Consider the following 19,528-nt stretch of genomic DNA (forward strand, 5'->3'; position numbering starts at 1 on the left):
GACCTCATCTTAGGCCATCGTCATTTATATTCTGATGTTATTAATGTCTTTTATATTTTCCTCCGGAAAAGTAGTGGGCCTTTCATATTGTATCATCACAGCAGTTGGTTTTCAGATTTTCAGAATCAAAAAAAAAAAAAAAAAAAAAAAGTTTTTCAGAATCTTATTTAAGTATTTAACTTAGTATAACAACAAATGATTTTAGCTTGGTTTGAAAACTGTCATTAAACTTATTACCTGGTTATTATTTTTGTTCTCTATTACATACATTTGAAAATAAAAAAATAAAAAAAAAATAAAAAATTGTTCTCTATTAAACAGGGGTTGGTTACTGATCATACTCGTCTATGCCTGTATAGTCCAGGTACCTCAGCTGGCCATGGCTCCGTATCTAGGCAACCTACTCGAGAAAACATCGTCTTCACTGCCAGAGGATACATTTCTAGGTAAGTGTCCACACATAGGTGGATTTATCAAAGGGAGATCATGTGAATCTCTCTAAGAGGAGAAACTAAGTCTCTCTCTCAGGAGATTTCTCATGATCATGCTTCTATGAAGTATTTAAGATAAAGTTTCTCTCCAAAGAAATTGTTTATTCCCTACAAGCAGATCACCTGAGTGATCAAGGGCCATCACTCATATTTCTCCTGAGAGATTATTAAAGTTTCTCCTGAGAGATTATTAAAGTTTCTCAAGGGAAATCATTAAAGTTTCTCCTCTGGAGTTTCATTTTAAAATGCTCCAGTTTTTCTCATAGGAGAAAAGATATCTTAATTTTTGCAAGGAAGAATACTATTGTTACAATGCATGTTTTTTGTTGATTGTTGACTCATGGTTCTATAAATATAGATTTGTTTGTTACTATTTATAGGCGAAACATACATGGAATGTAAATATACAGTAGTATTTTAGGGTTTTCTTTACTCACAAAATCTTGAAACATTTCATTTTCAAATCAATATTAAATCTGATTTGATTTAACCTTGTTTTGGTGAAATTAAATAAATATATCAATAAATCTGGCCTAGATGGTTTTTTGATATCATCTGACCCGAAGGGTCAGGATGACCTATAGTCATCATGTTTCGTCCGTCGTCGTGCGCCGTCCGCCGTCCGCGCCGTGCGCCGTCCCCCGTGCGCCGTCCGCCGTGCGTTAACTTTTCACATTTTGAACTTCTTCTCAAGTTTGACCAGTGGGATTGAGCTGAAACTTACCTGAAATGATCCTGAGATGGTCCCGACAAAGTGTTGTTATTTTTCGGGTCGATCCGAAATCCAAGATGGCCGCCACAGCCGCCATCTTGAAAACACATTTTAAACTTCTTCTCAAGTTCTACCGGTGCGATTTGGCTGAAACTTGCATGAAATGATCCTGACATGGTCCCGACAAAGTGTTGTTATTTTTCGGGTCGATCCGAAATCCAAGATGGCCGCCACAGCCGCCATCTTGAAAACACATTTTGAACTTCTTCTCAAGTTCTACCGGTGCGATTTGGCTGAAACTTGCATGAAATGATCCTGACATGGTCCCGACAAAGTGTTGTTATTTTTCGGGTCGATCCGAAATCCAAGATGGCCGCCACAGCCGCCATCTTGAAAACACATTTTAAACTTCTTCTCAAGTTCTACCGGTGCGATTTGGCTGAAACTTGCATGAAATGATCCTGACATGGTCCCGACAAAGTGTTGTTATTTTCGGGTCGATGAAATCCAAGATGGCCGCCACAGCCGCCATCTTGAAAACACATTTTAAACTTCTTCTCAAGTTCTACCGGTGCGATTTGGCTGAAACTTGCATGAAATGATCCTGACATGGTCCCGACAAAGTGTTGTTATTTTTCGGGTCGATCCGAAATCCAAGATGGCCGCCACAGGCGCCATCTTGAAAACACATTTTGAACTTCTTCTCAAGTTCTACCGGTGCGATTTGGCTGAAACTTGCATGAAATGATCCTGACATGGTCCCGACAAAGTGTTGTTATTTTTCGGGTCGATCCGAAATCCAAGATGGCCGCCACAGCCGCCATCTTGAAAACACATTTTAAACTTCTTCTCAAGTTCTACCGGTGCGATTTGGCTGAAACTTGCATGAAATGATCCTGACATGGTCCCGACAAAGTGTTGTTATTTTTCGGGTCGATTGAAATCCAAGATGGCCGCCACAGCCGCCATCTTGAAAACACATTTTAAACTTCTTCTCAAGTTCTACCGGTGCGATTTGGCTGAAACTTGCATGAAATGATCCTGACATGGTCCCGACAAAGTGTTGTTATTTTTCGGGTCGATCCGAAATCCAAGATGGCCGCCACAGGCGCCATCTTGAAAACACATTTTGAACTTTCTCAAGTTCTACCAGTGCGATTTCGCTGAAACTTGCATGAAATGATCCTGACATGGTCCCGACAAAGTCTTGTTATTTTTCGGGTCGATCCGAAATCCAAGATGGCCGCCACAGCCGCCATCTTGAAAACACATTTTGAACTTCTTCTCAAGTTCTACCAGTGCGATTTGGCTGAAACTTGCATGAAATGATCCTGACATGGTCCCGACAAAGTGTTGTTATTTTTCGGGTCGATCTGAAATCCAAGATGGCCGCCACAGTCTCCATCTTGAAAACACATTTTGAACTTCTTCTCAAGTTCTACCGGTGCAATTTCGCTGAAACTTGCATGAAATGATCCTGACATGGTCCAGACAAAGTGTTGTTATTTTTCGGGTCAATCCGAAATCCAAGATGGCCGTCACAGCCGCCATCTTGAAAACACATTTTGAACTTATTCTCAAGTTCTACCGAAGGGATTTGGCTGAAACTTGCATGAAATGATCCTGACATGGTCCAGACAAAGTATTGTTACATCTCTGGTTGATCCCAAATCGAAGATGACAACCATGACACTATGTATAATTAAGTTCCTATATTTAAAGGCCCTTGGGCCTCTTGTTTGAAATAAAATTTGTTGAAAGAAATTGAAAATGATCCTGACATGATCCTGACAAAGTGACACCATATATAATTAATTTTACTATTGTCAAGGTAGTCAGATGACCGTTAAGGCCCTTTGGGCCTTTTTTTGATATTATTTACATAAAGACCTGTTGAAATAGTTGTTACTAGTTCAATCTAATATATCATACTATCAAAATGTTTGACTAAAATTAAAATAATGCTTAACTTTCTGGCTAAAACATTCTGTCTTTTCTTCCGTGTGGTCTTTTTATCCTAAACCCTAATCACACCAGGGATTAAATATTTGTTTGTTTTTTATTTGTATTGCGTTAATCTATCCTTCAACTATAGTTTAAATTAATTGAATTTCTTCTTTCTGTTAATTTAGTTGAATTTTCTCAAATTCTACTGTAGTTTAAAAAACTTTAGGCTTACAATGATGCCTATTGTCCTTTACAAAATCATTATCTAATTCTTGTCCTAGTTAATTTTTTTTCCCATCTGATTTGTGTTTTGAATGTTTTAAAGTTAAAAAGAAAATTTGAAAAGAAATATGAGATTAAAATTTTAGACATTTTTTTTTCTTGACAAAATGTCATAACATAATAACAATATACTGAGAACTTTTTTTTAATCAATTTTTTTGAAAAATGTCATTTTAAAATGTAACACCAAAATTGATAAAATAACAATAATTGCCTTGATTTAACAAACTCCTCTAGTGATGTGACAGATATATTAAAAGATTCCATCATTTAAAATGTCTTTGCAGAATGGAATGAAAAATATCAGTAATGTAAAATATGAAAACTTAAGACGGAAATCGTACATTATTAATTTATTCACCCTTAAAGACACATTTAGACTCTTCTAAATCAAAGACTAGACTATTTCATTAAAAACTTTCAGGGGTAAACAAACTGATTTATTGATTTTAGTTAAGTGAAGGATTTGGTTCCTTTCCACATGATAAAGAGTTGTCAAGATAGCCCAATTAGAGAAATAATTACTTTCTAATTTGTTCATCGTTAAATTTGAGTTATTTACATGTATCATTTGTAGTTATATTATTTTACAGAATGCTGTTATTTTAGTTATTAATTAATTTAGTTTAATTTTGTGTTTGCTATAGTGTTAAAACCTGAATGACTGTTGTTTTAGTAGATTTTTTGTACCAACTGCATGACCTTATAAACAAACATTTGAATGTAAAAATTAAATTGTGATCAGTTAAGATGTAAAAAAAAAGGTAGGAAGAGTTATCTCCCTTGTCTTGAAATAAAATTGTAAGAGTTATTTCCCTTTTGTCAACTACTGATGACCATGACTCCCAGATATGGATTATACAGCTGAATGTGATAATTAATAATAACTTAAAGATGCTCCACCGCCGACAAATGGCATTTTATCACTATCAAAAACAAGAGCAGACGATTGAGTATTTTTCTTCAGTTACAAAAGTTACTTACTTTACACTATTACCACCATTGCAAAGTTTGAGCTTCTAAGTTTACTTCAAATTAAAAATATGAAAAATAATTAATTGCATCCCGAAAAAATTCCATGTCACTATATCCTATATGGAATGAAGTACTGATTGCACATGCACCAAAGGCGAAATAAATTATTTTATATTATTTTTTTGTGTTAATTAGACGTATATATACACGATAAAACACCAATTATTGTTCAAATAATGAATATCATTTATGCTCTGTCGGCGGTGGAGCATCTTTAAAGCATTTTGTAAAAATTGGATATTTTTGAAGGCCAAAAGGTCTAATGGGTTTTCAGATTCTTATGTTATTAGTTTGATTTTAAGATTTAAAAGAAAAAAATTCCAATTGATAAATTTTATACCATTTAGAACATTGTCCTTTAAATTTGTTTTAGATTTTCTTCTTTAGATGCTTTGCTTCTTCTTTAGAGAGAAATTAAGTTCTACATGTAGTTCTTTTGTTTTAGTATTTGGATGCCCAATAGGGTCTCAGAAGTAATTCAATATATAAACTTCTTTAGAATTGTTTCTGAAAATGCTAGATTAAAAAAAAAAAGAAATCATCAAAATAAATAGAATGATCACATAAATCAGGGATGCTTGGGTTCTAATATACACAGATGATTAAACAAATGTTTTATTTTTATCTCATTTGCTTAACTGAAAAACCATGGTTGATGTTAACTGTTAATGGATTATGTATTCACCTTTTTTTCTAAAAACATGTCAGCCAATTGCTTATTCGCCCCTGAGGACACATTTAGACTCTTCTAATGCAAATGAATGCCAATTGTTTTATTATAAGTTTTAGCTTATTCACCCATGAAGACACATTTAGACTCTTCCAAATCACAGATTAGGCTAGTCCATTATGAAATTTCAGGGATGAATGAGCTAATGCTGACATAATAGCCAAAGTATTTTGTGAAAATTTGAATGTTTTGAATTTCAGATTTCAATAATGTGGGGAGTTCTTCAGGTAAAATGGTCCGAGATTTTGGACAGATCCTGCACAGAGCAGTAAACTATATCCCCCTTACACAGTCTTTGTATTTGATTTGCAGATTTTATACTCACTCAAAGTCATGCATGGGCAGGATGGAATTAATTCTAACGAATCAAAACCAGTCATGCATGAGTTTGAATAATTTTATTTATAAAGGATATGAATTTGTTGATTTGTTGTTTTCATGGCCATGATAAGCATTTCCAATAAAGTTGTTTTCACAGAGAAGTTGTTGGAAATATTCTGGGCCAAGTTTTATAAACATTCCTTAACTTAAAAGAATTCCTTAACTTAAAATTCCCCCATAGGAAAGCATTACAGAAAATAAGGGAAAAAATAAGTTGAGGAACCTTCCTTAAAATATGTAATGCTTTCCTATGAAGATTTTTAATTTAAAGAATTCCTTAAAGTTCATAAGACTAGGCCCTGATTTACTGAAACAAAACTATGCAGGTGATGTATGTGTAAATATGGGTGTAAGTACAGTTGAACCTGCCTATGAAGACCACACAAGGGACAGTGGAAAAATGGTTTTTATACCCAGGTGGTCATTATACACAGGTCAAATTGTGCTTAAATTGGTCATTTGGTACCCTATAAAAGTGGTCTTATTAAGCAGGTGGTCTTTATACAGAGGTGGTTGCTAAGGAAGGTTTTTATTGTATATGTATGTAGCTTGTATATTACATGGACAAGGACATGGATTGTATATACAGAAAAAGAGCTCAGAAATTTGTGGTACACAAATTTTCATTAACATTGTAACCAAGGACATACTATGTAACTGTAACCTGTTGAAGGGGACAGGTTATATGTCATAATTAAAACTGGGGTTGATTTATATTAAAAAATCTAAAAACCTTTTCTAATAGAAGTTAAAGTAGTTGATATGGCTATTCCGGATTTGCATATTACAGAGTTATCTGCCCTTGCAGGTAGGTATTGATTGTGACGTCATGTTTTTGCGAGCGTAACGTCATACTTTTCGGAGCAAATGACATGAACTGCGTTCACAAAATAATGACGTAACAATCGATAGCTGCCCGCAAGGGAGCTAACTCTTTAATATGCAAAGACAGAATAACCCAGTGTGTATGAATACCAAGTAAAGATGGACTGGTTTTTATGTATTTGGACTTTTGCTGAAAATATAACATTTCAGCATGTATCAAGGCTACTATTACATAGAATATGGGGATTTATTTAATACGGAGGTTTCGAGATCCCAAAACAACGTGGGTAAAGTAAAATTTATCATCAATTAGTCCCACCTTGCGGTAATTAGGACATCACAAAAATCACATCAAATGACGACGTCATAATCACCGAAAGGTGGGACTAATCGACGGTAAATAGTACTTTCTCCACGTCGTTTTGGGACCTCAAAACCCCTGTATTGGTTCACATATGCTACAGGCTTTCCCTACACAGCTACATACACGAATATTCCATACACACATATGGTATGTCAGACTCCTCAGCACCAATAAGTTCAATCATCTGTTTCCTTCTAGCTCACATATCCAGCTTTAAATTTGTATGAAAACATGTGCATCTTATAAGTGTCTTTGTAAACATTTCAACCTATGGATATTATCATCTTTTCATCAATTTTTCAGGTAAAGGAAATTGTAGACATTTTATTGTGTACATATGTTGATCTCATTTGTAATTCTGTTGGTTTCTATTTTGTCTCTGCTTGCACTGACAGGAAGTACCGTAGACATTTGTAAGTTATTTCCCCTACTTCAACAGTTATCTCCCCTCCTCCTGATATTAGTTATCTCCCCTTGGTCCCCAATTATTTTTCTACATCTCTCTATTTTTCAGCGTTTCTGAAATGTGAAATTAATTGACTTCTATTGCTCTGACCCTGAGTAAATAAAAAAGAGTAAAATCAAATTTGTGAGTGAAAAGCGAAAGCTTTTGAATATTTCTTTTACTTCCTCAGTGATCATATTTTTCTTTATCCATTGTTAAAACCATTGATAACAAAACTTCTTTCGTAAGTCAGACTTTAAAAAAAAATTCAGTTATAAGAAATTTTTATGCAAATTGTTCAATTAACGACTGCCATCAAGAAAAAATTATATTTCAGGGAGATAACTCTCTGTGATATTGATACCTGTTACAAACCTAATATGTATACAAAGTACAAATAAATGAAAAATACATTAAGACTACAGATTTTGATGAATCTCAACTTACATGTACTACTTTAAAGGGGGATAACTCTTAGAATGAAATGTAGTTTTCACACATCACGATGTTCCATTTCCTGTATCCCAGCCGTAGTTTTGTTTGGACCTGTCCTTATTGGTGTTGTAGCAGAGCGCTGCATGGCTTTAATTTATTAATATAGAATTTCTAAATATCACAAAATTTGATTTATGCGTGGCATTTTCTGACATTTTTTTCCGTATTTTATTTGGTATGAGCTGTTTCTTTGTGTTCTATTGGTTTTCCTCTGTATTTTTAAAAAGTATATTTGATGTGTTGGTTGTTTACAATATTAATTTGTGCGCTATAGCATATCCAGAATAACTGTAATGGAGCTGTTACTGATAAAACTGTGGAATTATTCACCCCTGAAATTACAAAATGGACTATTCCAGCCATTGAACTAGAGGAATCTAAATGCATCCTCAGGGGTGAATGATGTAACATGAATATTCGAGCTTTAATTAATACCATATATGGAGATGTATTGCATATGTAAATGGTTTGAGCATTTTGAAATGGTTGAAATTCTTATATATAGCTCATTTGTATAAACTAATGCCACTAACATGAAACCAAGACAGGAGTTTGTGATAGAAAAAGGATAGTTTTACCTTCTAATGATTGCAACGTCATACTTTAAGTGTGACTGTATGACGTCACAAAAACCAGAATGTGGGACTTATCATACTCAAACAACGTCATTTTATTGTCTCAGTATTTGGTTATTTATCACAGCATTTAGGAATTATAACCTTCATCGATTACAGTATGTGAAGGTCATGACCTCTGACTGAACAGTTACCACAGGAAGTAGATAAATGACATGCAGATGAGTCCACTATATTTATCATGACTGACATGACTAATGTATTTGAGGTCATGACCTTTATAACTGATGTATTCAAAGTTTTTGAGGTCATGACCTCTTTGACTGATGTATTCAAAAGTTTTGAGGTCATGACCTCTTTGACTGATGTATTCGCAAGTTTTGAGGCCATGACCTCTATAACTGATATATTTAAAGGTGTTGGCATCCAAGACCGATGATTTGAAGCTCTATGATAGATGTAAAGGTCATGACCTGTATCATTGATATGTGTTTGAAGGTCATGACCCCTTTGACAGATTTTTGAATGTCATGAACTTGCTGATACTTAAAGGTCATAATGACTTCTATAAGATATTTTTTTAGGTTATTGCCTCTATCTAAATGTAATAGGATGTTCATACCTCTATGAATAACATATGTTTTTAGTTTGTGACCTCTAAGATGTGTATTTCTTATTACAGGTATAAAGGTCGTGTTTCAAGCCATGCCGGCAGCATTCTCCATACTCAACATCCCCAAGGAATACGCCATGCTCTTCTTCCTCTCTCTGTTCCTCAGTGGAGTCATGTTCTTAGTAAGTCCTGTCATTCACCCCTGAAAATTCAAATGGACTGGTCTAGTCTTTGAATCAGCAGAGTTCAAATGTGTCTTTAGGGGTGGATATGTTAATGTTCTTAGTAAGTAGTGTAAAAGGAGCAGGTCAGTGTGGTTTGTACATAGTGTTAAATACGGTCTCTGTCACTCAGCCTACAGTGAATGCTTCTTTAGCTCAGTCGGTAGAACCATAGATTTCCACACCGGAGATCCCGAGGTTTGATTCCTTTTCGGGGCACTCGACAGGAATCTGTATTTTCCCTGTTCTTCTACAAGTTTAAGAGAATGTCTTTATTGCTAAAACTTCACTTTCTAATACATGCACCAAATGTTGTTTAGGAGTCCATTTATAAATGAACTTTGTGCTGCTGTTGAGTATTGTCTGAAATTAATGAACGTTGAAATGTTTATTTTCCAGTCTGCAAGTTAGCTCACTATTTTCGACCCAATAATATGTTTTTATTTTCCAGTCTGTAGGTTTGCTCACTTTTTCGGTCCAAAAATGTGTTTTATTTTCCAGTCTGAAAGTTTGCTCACTATTTCCGACCCAATAATATGTTTTAATTTTCCAGTATGAAAGTTAGCCGACTATTTCCAACCCAATAATATGTTTTTATTTTCCACTCTGTAGGAATGCTCACAATTTCCGACCCAATAATGTGTGTTTTTATTTTCCAGTCTGTAGGGATGCTGACCATCGTTGATAACATATGTGACAGTTTGTTTTCCCGTTCATCACGTCTCTCGTCTCACAAGATCCTCGTTAACTTCATCATCTCATTCGTTATGATTGTACTCGCCCTGGGAGCGGGCTTCATCCACATGACACAGGTAATTTACAAATCGTGACACAGGTAATTTACATATCATGACACAGGTAATTTACATTTCATGACAGGTAATTTACATATCATGACACAGGTAATTTACATAACATGACACAGGTAATTTACATAACATGACACAGGTAATTTACATAACATGATGCAGATAATTTACAAATACATGTTTGCAAATTAATCATGAAATATAACATTTTTTTCTGACCATGTTGTCAATTATTTAAACATTTGATGTTCTTGAGGGAAATTTCTTGATTTTGAAATTAGAAAATGGCTGATATTCAAAACAAAATGTATTGATACTACATATATTGATATATTCCATCTTGACTTCAAAAACCTGTTCAATTGGTTGATTGCCCCTTTATGCATTTGATGCACATGTCTGTATGTGAGTTAACTCATTCGACCCTGAAATTTCACAATGGACTGGTCCAGTCTTTGATTTAGAATAGCCTAAGTGTGTATTTAGGGGTGACTTAGTTAATTATTTGATCTGTTTCTTTGTTTAGGCAGGAATGTATTACACAGTACTGATGGACCAGTCCGTCCTCAGACTTCGCTTCATCACCGTCGCTCTGCTAGCATTCTCCATCATCATCGTATATGGTAAGAATAGGTATATGTACAGTGTGAAATTCAGGCCGTGTATAGTTATGATGGCCCACATAGAATAATAATACATTGAACACTATTGTTCTCTCAGTTTGATATTCTTAAATGGATGATGCCTGTAAATCTGTAATGTTCAGGAAATTTTTTTTAATCAAATCTATTGCATTTTTATTTCCTTCAACACGAACTTGTGAAAATAACACTAAAAAGGAAATTCCTGGCAGTCAAAGCATTTTGGTAATGTAATAGACAAAATTGAACTTTGTACTCTGAAATTGTGTTAAAGAATGTATTACTTCAAGCATATTTATTTTAGCGGATTATACTCTAAGTGCAAATACAAAAAAAAATATTGTGTTATTGTAGAATATTATCTTTGTTGATTCAATACTGGAAAACCATAACAAAATTTAGTGCTCATGTCCTTGAATCAGTTCTTCAAAGACATAAAACTGCTGCTAAAATATGTATGCTTACAGCATTACATCTGACTTGTTGTAATTGAAATTAATATTCTTCCTAATTTCAGTCCGGAATCGTTTTGCTGTAGCAGAAAAAGTACTGCTGAGTATTTGGTGTATACTTGCTGCCATAGGGGCGACAGTAAGTATAAAGGGACATAACTCAGCATAGCTATTATAGCAGGGGAAATAACCCAATAAGTCCTGTATCAATCATTCTCCACTAATTTGCATGTTTTCAGAAATGAAAACATAAAATATGAAAAATTTAAAACAAAGTTCTTATGTATTGTCATTTGTTTGGCAAATATCTCTACTTTTTAAATCCAAAAGGGCTGGCTCCCATCTTGACTCAAAGAAAAGTTATAATTGTTACAGTCAACTATCATATTTTGGTCAATAACAGATACGTGACTTTGTTAAAATGAACTAAATTGAGGTTTGTCATTAGAAATGCCACAAAATATACACTTTAACTGAATTTTTGCTTTGGTTTTGGACTTTTCTTTCCATTCAAAGCCATTTGTCCGTCTCGAAAGCAAATTGTCTTTATCAATTGCAGTTATGAAAAGTTCATTTGTGAATATTGGTTTGTATGATTCATAAGTGTGTTCGAATAGTTTCATATAAAAATAGTACCAAAGTATTTTGTTTCTATATTTTTCCTTATTATCAAACTGTACCTTTATCTTCATCAGTACATGTCAGTAATTTTGTATTCATATAAATCACAAATTACTGTATAGGACATTAAAAATCCTGCATTTAAACAGTAACGTATATGTCACAATATACTTAATATATGACTGTAGAAATCTGACAGGATTATTATGTTTTTCTGTTTCATAAATTCGTCAAAATGCATTATAAGAAAACGTACTTTTCAGCGGTTTCACTTCTCTGCAATACTTTAGATGATTTTTGCCTAAATTGGCAGCGATAACGTATCTGTTTCTCTTGGTATATGTCTTTATGAAGTATTAGAAAATAAACGAATTCAATAACACGAATCTGCTTCAAAACTTGTAGTCAAATCTACAACATCAAATTATCAAACGATAGATCAAAACTATTGAAAGCGGCGTCGATGAAGAGATGATTATGTTTCTACCATATTGGTAACGTATCTGTCTACACCGATTCCCATTGACTGCGGATGGTTTCAGCGTTCTTGTCATTTAATTGGGAAAAAACGACCCGCACGGCTGACAGGTATATGTGACAACTCATGATAAACAGTTCGTCTGATATTATTGGCCAACGAAACCTCACTTGTCCTTTGTTGATGTTTTTGACATGAAGCAAAGGAATAATTCATTCTCATTGTCCTCGCCTTCCTTCACATGAGAAACGTATCAGTCTCCGTCATACTTGATTGCCACAAACAACCCTAAACTTACATTTTCTGACCATATCTAGTCTGAAACAAATTGCTACAAATGAAACCAAGTTCACTCAAATTAAGGTTTACGTACACAAGTACAGATCCGTTACCAAATATGACAGGTACGTTACCAAATAAACAGATACGTTATTTTATGTTTATATATCACATTACCGTATCATTAGTATAACAAACATTCTAACAATATCTGGCTATAAAATGTATTTGAATTAGTCGATGTAACAGTATCTTTATTGGTTTTTACACTAAATATTAGAGTAAACGGTACATCTTTCATCAAACAGATACGTGATCATTTATACCAGATACGTTACTATTTTGATATGTGAGTTATACATTTAACAATTAATTATATACCTAATAGCTTAATCAATACAGCTAACTAGTGTTAGAAATCACGTGATTATTATCAGAAATGTATATATATGTTACTATGTACAGGTATATACTAAAGGAAAGTAAAGGTTTTTCTTATTTCGAGTTTCCCAACACTGGCAACACAACGAATCTTCCCGCTTGTAAACTATTGACAAACTCTCGGACACTTGCCACGTGGTTAAGCTAATTTCGAATGTTTTATGACAAGCGTGAGAATTTCTGCCGATATGGGTATTTTTCCATAACGTATCTGTCTGTAACGTACTGACCGACACTAACCTCTCTCATCATTTAAATGACACCGTGTGACTTGTCGACCAAACCACAAACATTGTAACACTTAGTATTATATACTTTTCAAACTGTGATGTGAATTTATCTCTGTGGGAAAGTGGCATCTTAGGTAATCAAGTACATAGTAGTAACGTATCTGTTGATGTCGTTGCGTAACATGTATATTTTCAAGATTAGATCGCACCTGTCCATTTAATTGTTAACGGATGTGTCCTTGTCATAAAGGTAAAAGTTAGTATGCAGATTGAAGTTCATTATCACGGAGAAAACGTGGACATTTGATAATACATTAATTGTGTACACGATTTTATTTGTTTGTAACGTATCTGCCAGCATAGTTTGTGACAATGATAAAATGAGTTACATCAAAAATATCTAAGCATTTTGTGTGCCAATACTTGTCTATTCTCATTGCGTATGCTAATATCTATGATATGATAGAAAAAAATGTAACATTTACCCATTTCCTTAGTCACAGTTGATTTATGAAATACATTATAGCTTAAGAGGACAGTCGAAATTCGTCACGAGAGCCATATTTAATGTGATGATGAGAAAAATCTTAATTGGTCAGAGGAACAACACTTGATTATTTTCGAAGATCAATCAATATATTTTACGTGTGAAACAAACATGATATACAAACATGATTTTTAAGTCCCGATATTGATAGAGGACACTTAATAATGGAATTTGTACATTTAGTGGAGAATGAACGGTATAGTAATCTACTGCCTACATAATTATCAGTATTAGGGGACATAACTCAACATTGTCTATATGTATAAATATCTCTATCAGGGGACATAACCCAGGATAACTTATCAGGGGACATAACTCAACATTATCTACATACAAAGTAATTATCAGTATCAGTGGACATCACCCAGAATGACATTTGAGACACCACTTACACAATTATCTGCATTAGGGACATTACTTAACACTACTTTTACATTTATCTAAAGTTTGTAAAATAACTTTACAGAACCTACACATCAAAAACAGGGGAAATAACTCATCTTATAGAGTTTACAGATTCTTCTGTAATAGGGAGTATAACCTAGTTGTAAGAGATGAATTTGTAATCACAAATTTATTTTTATTGAAAAAATGTATCATGATTTTCCACTTTTGTACCTACAGGGGTTCTGGTTGTACTCATTCATCATTACCAAGAATATCCCCATTAGTTACGCCGGACACCAGGTGTCTGACCTGTGGGAACTCATCAGCTGGTTACTGGCCGGTGTACCATATATAGCCATACCGGCCGCGGCGATCCATAGCTGTATGCTGCACGAGGGAGACTGCAGTGAGGTAAGTTATCTCCCTTTATTTTGTCAAGTTGAGGTTCAAATCTGGGTTATGAAATACGAAATAAAAAATCAATGAAACCCTTCAAGTTTTAACTCTTTGTAAATGGTTGAAACACAAGATTAATTTCTTTTAATTTTTGAAGTTAAGGTTGAAATTAGGATCTTGAAAAAATAAAAGCTATTGAGCAGCTTCAATTCTTTTATTAATACTATTGAAATGGTTAATCACGAAGTTCAACAGGGAAATTATTCATGAAGTTTCTACTAAAGAAAAGGTTTTTGATCTTGCAATATCTGAATGTTTTTTGAGACAACAGATAAGACAATCAATATCTTTAAAGTAAAATGTATAGTTTTAGGTCATCTGACCGAAGGTCTGGATAACCTGTAGTCATCATGTGTTGTCTGTTGTTGTGCTTTGTGTGCTGTGAGCGGTTCGCTGTGTGCCGTGCAAAAGAATTATAGTCAACTCTTTTTTTTATCCCAATGCAGATCACTACCAAATTTAGTGAGAAGTGTTGTTGGAAGAGAATGATCATATTTTAGATAAATTACCCTGGTTTGACCCCCAGGACTAGAGGGTAGGGCCCCAAATGGGGAACATGGCTTAAATTTTGTTGAAAAATCCTTTTCTTCCAAAGCTTGAGTGGATAACACAATGATTTGGTGTGAAACATCAATAGTGGGGGCAGTCATGTTTTATATAAATGACTCTGCTCCAACCCCAAGTGGCAGAGGGGTGGGCCCCAAATGTTCAATTATCTAACCAGACCCTAAAATAATTTTTTTTCTGCTACAGCGGTCACGTTATCTCCTTTGTGGAGGGGACGAAGACGATGACGATGAGGAAGAGCCGAGAAATTACGACGGATATTTCCCGACGGAGCCGACCGCTCCACCCTATAGTTATATGGACCCGGGCGGCCATCACTACGGCCACTCTCTGTACCCTGTCGACGATCTACACAAGGCCACATACGACCCAGAAATGGAACCGCTTAACTCGGACGTACGGACAAGTCGGATTTAAACGTTCTGGTGTTTAGGAATTTTATCTTTGTCTGATGTAACGCTGTGTTCAAAGGGGAGATAATCAGTGTTGAGAAATAAGAAAGAATTATGTCCCCTGGATGATGGTGTTTAAAGGGAGGCAACTCATTAAAAGAAAGTGAAAGATTCATATGGATATTGTGGTTTTAAGATATTACTCGGCAGATAATTAAGATAATGAATGATCTGTGGCCTAAAATGCAATGTTTGGATTAGTTACCACAATCCAAGGACAGATAACTCTTCAGAGAAGAAAACAAACTGTCATGTTCACGTTGGAAGTGTTCATCAATCTGGAAATGGTTCAAAACTTTTGTGATCCAATGATAGAAGGTGTACCAGATAGTGTGAGCAGGTTCAGGTTCAAGCCTTTTATATGAACTCAAACAGAAAAAGAATTGTTAGATTGAATTATAAGTATACTACAAATATATGAAGCTGACAATGCTGCTGGATTTGTACGGCTGCCTGTGTAGAATTTACACACAAGGACAAGTGTGCTATTTATTCAACATATTGTGACATCATGCGCAACAGAAATTTGTGGACGAATCCACAAAGTGTGTGTTCTAAAAGAGACAAATTTATCTGTTCTCATTGTTGTGATGGTATCACTAAAGCAGACAACGCTTCAAACATTATTTTAAAGATGAATGGAATCAGTTAGTAATTTATCTTATGTATTTTACAGTGGCGAGATTTGCATGTTTTGTGTTAAGGATAGTACCTTTGTTTGTGGAAACATTTGGTTTCAAAATAGCAACATGTACATATTGACAAGGAGTTCATTGTGTTGACTGAGTTTTAATAAATGAACAATTCGGTGACACAAAATACAATGGATACTTCTAGTCAAGGAAGAGTGTGTTTTTGCGTCAATAAAGGGAGACAACTTTTGGTATCAGCGGGGAGATAACTGCAGACAATTATTATTTTTCCAATCATGATTTAGGCAAATTATTTGAATTTGCTTTGAAAGCTTATCATAATTGCTGAATGTTTTTTGTGAAGTTAACAGTTTGGAATATCAGGAACGCAAGTTTATCAACTGTTCAAAAAATCTGAAGACAAAGTAAAATGTGAAATAATCCTATCATACATCTTTTTGCCAATTAAAAATTTGGATATTGAAATTATTGCCAAAATAATACGTAACACCTCGTATCAGGGACATGATATTTAAAAGCTCAAATGGAGAAGAATTAGTTTGTAGATAAAGGGACATAACTCAGATAAAAGGGGCATAACTGTGAAAAAACACAAACAAAGAATAACTTTGTAAATTAAAGGGAAATAACTCAGATTAAAGGGGCATAACTGTGAAAAAACACAAACAAAGAATAACTTTGTAAATTAAAGGGAAATAACTCAGATTAAAGGGACATAACTGAAAAAGCACAAATGGAGAATACCTTTCTAGATTAAAGGGAAATAACTCAGATTAAAGGGGCATAACTGTGAAATCATCACTCAGGCCACACATACCATTATGCCTTTACTGTGTGTAAAATTAGAATGTATATTTAGCAGAAAGGTATTGAATAGCACTGTTGAAATGTGGAAGGGGGAATCTCGTTTCCTTTAGGAAAGGCAGCCATGATATCCCACCTATTACATATTTCATTTCAAGATGTCATCAAAGATATATAGTACAGTATATAAATTAATAAATACTTATATTCTTATGGATTGAATGAAAATTACACTAAACAGTGATAAACCTACTTGTGCATCCCGAGTCCTGGACTCACAGAATTTTAAAAGGACCCATGAAATTTCTGGGAATGGGTATCTTTAACACTGTGGGACCCATTGTTTTCACAAAAACCATTGAAAAGGACCCACGAAAAATAATCGTAGATTGAACACTGACTAAAAATGAATTAAATGTTTTATACAGTGGGTTAACGTTGACTGCTAGTAGAATATGTACTACATTCATTTCTACTCATCATTTCAGACAATATCTTAGAATATTGGAAATTGATATTTTACAGAAATATATATGTGCGAGTTTATTATGGAAATATTTATAACTAATTATAAGTGTACTAACTAATTAACATTGATAAATGATAAAAAGGGGTTTATTTAAAGAATGATTATGTATAGGGCCAAGAGGTATTAAATAGAATATATAAGAGAATTTATTTGTTAAAGAAATATATATGTGCGAGTTTATTATGGAAATATTTATAACTAATTATAAGTGTACTAACTAATTAACATTGATAAATGATAAAAAGGGGTTTATTTAAAGAATGATTATGTATAGGGCCAAGAGGTATTAAATAGAATATATAAGAGAATTTATTTGTTAAATATGTACTCGATAGAAGAAGTATTACGACTGTCAGATTTCTTTTATAGTATAAAGATTTATCCCATAGCAGTGGCTCCAAATGGACTTCATGGAGCCATTCATTGGCATTGTATTCTGCATGAAAATAGTTTTCTTATGGACACGTATATATGTATATACTGGTCATCTCTGTGAAAAGTTTAACTACATCAATGCAGCAAATGTTAATAGATTTCTATCATGGTTGTGAATGTAGTATGGTTGATAAACTCTTGGTATTATGTGTTAAGTGATCGTAAAAATAATGTATATATGTAATCGACTCACTTACCCCTAATGACACATTTAGACTCTCCTAAATCAATGACTAGAACAGTCCATTATGAAATTTCAGGGGTGAATGAGTTAAACGACGATGTTTCAGCAGAATTTTTTTGTAAAATACTCAGACTTGTCTCGTCACATTTCTCATCAAGAGATTTTATATTATAATAATCAACATTTACATAGCTTATACTTCTGTATGCTTCACTGAAAATATTTTACAAGGCCTATTCTGTAGTGAATTTTATTCCATAGTTGGGTTTGCTCCATTTGCGGTATTTTCCATCAAATTTTTGTAAAATTTCCGAATTTATAATTTCAACTGACAGTTTATGCGAATTTGAAATGATAAAATATGAAAAATAATAATATACACATCATGAAATGATGAAAATGCAACATATGTTTATAAGATCCCCAATTTTACCATATATGACGCAAATTTTTCGAATTCCTAACTCCCCTGGCCAGATTGTTCACACTAGAAAATAGGCCATGATTTAAATCTCATTTTAAGTTTGTTAATTTTCATGTCAGCTATCATCAATCTGGCGACATTTTTATATTTTCATTGCTTTGATAGAAAATAAGCATTACCTGTCAAGTCACATATATATTTTTGTTTTTGTGTATGCTTAATAATTTTAGTAAATTACTTTGAATTCGCTGATAATATAGCATCGTTTTTTAACAAAACATGTTAATATTCATGATATTGGTTTGACATACGAGTTTTTCATCAACATTTTCTTAACTAATGATGGTTCATGTATTTCATCTGTGTTCAAATGTGTTTCAAGAATAATCTTATCATATGAATGTTTTTAGATATAATAATCATGCACACATAATAATATGATTGATTTCTAGGACTTTGTATACAATGTATGTTTGAAATTTAATTCACTTAACTTTTATCTGAACATTTAAGCTAGCCTAATTCTTAATACATTTGTAGCATTTCATTATAAATACATAGTACCTTTATGACGTTAAACTTAGTCATTTGTTTTAAACGGCATTTTCACTCTAATTTGATTTCGAGATTTTCAATATGAAACCTGTATTGTGCTAGTAATTGTTCTTCATTTGCGGAGATTTGTTTTCGCGAATTATTATCAACCGCTAAATACACGAAAATTAATTGCATGCAACATTAAATTGCTATATATACCGGGTATATGTATTGTATTTGCAGCCATTTCTGTTTGTCCAGATAAACTTTACTTTCAAGTGAGCATCACCCATGGTCATATTAAATGTAGAATTTACCTGGTATAATGTTCACACAAAATTGAAAATGAAATATTACATTTCAATGTTGACCTAATTATTGACCCTGCACCAATTGTATTAAGGCCTTTAATACACTGTTCTATAGTTTCTTCATTTATGTGACCTTGACCTATTTTCAGCGTCACAAGGTCATGCAAATTTGTAT

The 19,528-nt window shown here is 33.7% G+C and overlaps 1 protein-coding gene across 9 annotated transcripts in view; it reads left to right on the top strand.

Annotated features, from left to right (window-relative positions):
- LOC138306039 (sodium- and chloride-dependent GABA transporter 2-like) overlaps positions 1-16,918 on the top strand; it is a 93,440-nt gene extending 76,522 nt beyond the window's left edge. For 7 of the 9 annotated variants that reach the window (XM_069246371.1, XM_069246370.1, XM_069246376.1 and 4 more), the window contains 8 exons: positions 322-446; positions 5,398-5,424; positions 8,965-9,077; positions 9,776-9,928; positions 10,452-10,548; positions 11,084-11,157; positions 14,239-14,412; positions 15,211-16,918. In XM_069246371.1, coding sequence (XP_069102472.1) covers positions 322-446; positions 5,398-5,424; positions 8,965-9,077; positions 9,776-9,928; positions 10,452-10,548; positions 11,084-11,157; positions 14,239-14,412; positions 15,211-15,441 — 994 coding nt within the window. In that variant the 3' untranslated portion in view covers positions 15,442-16,918. The remainder of the gene's footprint in view (positions 1-321; positions 447-5,397; positions 5,425-8,964; positions 9,078-9,775; positions 9,929-10,451; positions 10,549-11,083; positions 11,158-14,238; positions 14,413-15,210) is intronic. The other 2 variants (XM_069246374.1, XM_069246377.1) reach the window with 1 other exon arrangement.
- Positions 16,919-19,528: the final 2,610 nt, after the last annotated feature.

This window comes from Argopecten irradians, chromosome 13 (genome assembly GCF_041381155.1).
Source record: "Argopecten irradians isolate NY chromosome 13, Ai_NY, whole genome shotgun sequence".
NCBI lineage: Eukaryota > Metazoa > Mollusca > Bivalvia > Pectinida > Pectinidae > Argopecten > Argopecten irradians.